Consider the following 2,059-nt stretch of genomic DNA (forward strand, 5'->3'; position numbering starts at 1 on the left):
AAGCAGCGGAATGAGCTGACGTAATTGGTCAGTCTGACTCTCGGCACTTTGACTTCGAGACATACACTTGTGCACGCGCCCATCGATCAAGATGTAGTGCAGCTTTTCCTTGTCCTGAAGAATACGGATATCGTCAAGAGGATTGCCATCAACCAACTGGTATGACATTGTCGTTGAGGCCCATATGCGTTGCAGAATACAGTACACGTACGATCAAGTCGGCGTAATAGCCAGGAAGCACCTTGCCCAACTCGTGAGGCCGCATGAACACTGTCGCAATTGCATCAGCGCAACCCAGAACAACTTTGTCTCGACACACAGTCGCCTCCGAGCTGTTTGTCATGAATGAGTGCAACATCCATCGTGCCCATAAATTGTACGCACAGCAGTGGCCGCAATGATCGCTTCCATCGGAGTATATCCGAACAAGTTCACGAAGTCTTCGAGGTCTCTCGCATAAGTCCCATGTGGAGTCTAAGCAAAACTGTACCGGTGGTAAGTTTGGTGCGTTCTTTCTGCCTGTGTGATAAGCTCACCCGTAGTCACCCCCAGGAAGAATCTTGGTGCCCCGGGCTTTCATCGCTTTCATGGATTTAATGGCTTCGTCAAGCTCATCCTTGTACCCGATCTGATTCGCCATGAACGCGCGCTCTCGATCTGAAGGCAAATGTGTCACCTCAATTGCATGCTCTGGTGTACAACCGTAGTCGGACGCGGAAGTCAGCTACAGATAGATGAATGAATACAACGGCAGCGTTTCCTACAGCACGCTTACTAGCTCTGTGATCACCTGTTCAAGCTCAAATCAGCAGAAAGGCATGACATCTCAGGAGTGGAGCCTCGCATTAATAGCCGGTGCAACCCAAATACGGTCCTTCTTTGATTCGAGAAAGTCCAGCGTCTCTTCATCGTAAAGCTGGCATGATAGATGACGTCCACGCCCCAGCGAGCGCTCATCTTCACCGAATTCATGCTCCTGGCATGTGAGCAAACACCTTTACCCTGCTCGTGAGCGGCCTCGCATGCGGCTTTTGTCTCTTCATCAGTGAAGAAATTCTCATCTGACATGATTTTTTCCGTAAGCTGTACGTAAGCGTGTCAGTTGTGTGCGGTGTCGCGAAATCATAATAGAAACTGACCGATTCTCCGGACATGGACAGCTTCACTTGGTCGGCTCCCAATGCAACGGCTTTCACTGCTCAGTAGGTCAATGCCAGACCCCTGATCGGTGACATCGGACAACGAACAAACAGCGATTCTCATTTCTTCAGGTCCATCAGCGAAAGACGATATCGATTCGATCAGTGCACCATCTCGCCGAGCAATTTCCTGCTCGTTGGCCAGGTACCTTGGTCCGGCTGCCAGCGCTTGGTCAGAGCCATCGATTTACAAATGCCTACTGTTTCTCACCGATATCACCAGCATTGATGGCATCGCGCAACACACAGTCCAGACGAGCTCTAGCGGATGCAGCACCAAAACACATCGTATACTGCCAATCGATATGAGCAGGCGCATGAAGCAGAGGGAAGATACTGACACCGTAATCCAGGTAGGTACGAGCGGCTCGAATGGCAAAGATCGTGTGCTCCTCTGGAGGAAGATGTCCTAATCCTTCCAGATCTGGAGAATTGTTCCATCTGATTCATTTCAGTATCGCCGTCATTCCTCGCCAACCTTATCACTTACGACAGATGGGTATGCGCATCACATAGTCCGCTCATCAGCGTGCGACCTTTTCCCTCGATAATGTGAACCTGAGGATCAGTTTCCTTCACTTTGTCTTCGTTGATCTTGGCCGAGACCTTGACAATCCGCTCTCCTCTGATCAGGACATCGCCCGGGAACGGCTCCCGTCCAGTCGAGTCGAGCACCTTCACATCCTTGAAAAGGATCACGCTCTGAGTGCCTTCTTCCAGTCTCTCTAACAAGCAAACATTAACGAAACGGCTCACGTTGCTATCTGTGCCCTTGATCTCGTGTTTCACCGGCAGCAAGGGTGAGTCTGCGTAAGGATTTGCATTGTTGACAGAGATTGGGTGTTTACGGTAAGAGCCTC

The 2,059-nt window shown here is 50.5% G+C and overlaps 1 protein-coding gene across 1 annotated transcript in view; it reads right to left on the reverse strand.

Annotated features, from left to right (window-relative positions):
• Nucleotides 1-148: 148 nt before the first annotated feature.
• The window catches only part of DACRYDRAFT_107645 (uncharacterized protein), a gene marked incomplete at both ends in the record, with an annotated part of 2,252 nt that continues 341 nt past the window's right edge, over nucleotides 149-2,059 (reverse strand). Inside the window, 11 exons of the mRNA XM_040768511.1 lie at nucleotides 149-270; nucleotides 320-332; nucleotides 385-451; nucleotides 537-724; nucleotides 776-790; nucleotides 871-1,083; nucleotides 1,140-1,195; nucleotides 1,248-1,358; nucleotides 1,411-1,492; nucleotides 1,541-1,640; nucleotides 1,690-1,976. Of these exons, the coding sequence (XP_040628808.1) occupies nucleotides 149-270; nucleotides 320-332; nucleotides 385-451; nucleotides 537-724; nucleotides 776-790; nucleotides 871-1,083; nucleotides 1,140-1,195; nucleotides 1,248-1,358; nucleotides 1,411-1,492; nucleotides 1,541-1,640; nucleotides 1,690-1,976 (1,254 nt within the window). The remainder of the gene's footprint in view (nucleotides 271-319; nucleotides 333-384; nucleotides 452-536; nucleotides 725-775; nucleotides 791-870; nucleotides 1,084-1,139; nucleotides 1,196-1,247; nucleotides 1,359-1,410; nucleotides 1,493-1,540; nucleotides 1,641-1,689; nucleotides 1,977-2,059) is intronic.

The sequence above is a fragment of the Dacryopinax primogenitus genome (assembly GCF_000292625.1).
Source record: "Dacryopinax primogenitus strain DJM-731 SS1 chromosome Unknown DACRYscaffold_9, whole genome shotgun sequence".
Classification (NCBI taxonomy): Eukaryota; Fungi; Basidiomycota; class Dacrymycetes; order Dacrymycetales; family Dacrymycetaceae; genus Dacryopinax; species Dacryopinax primogenitus.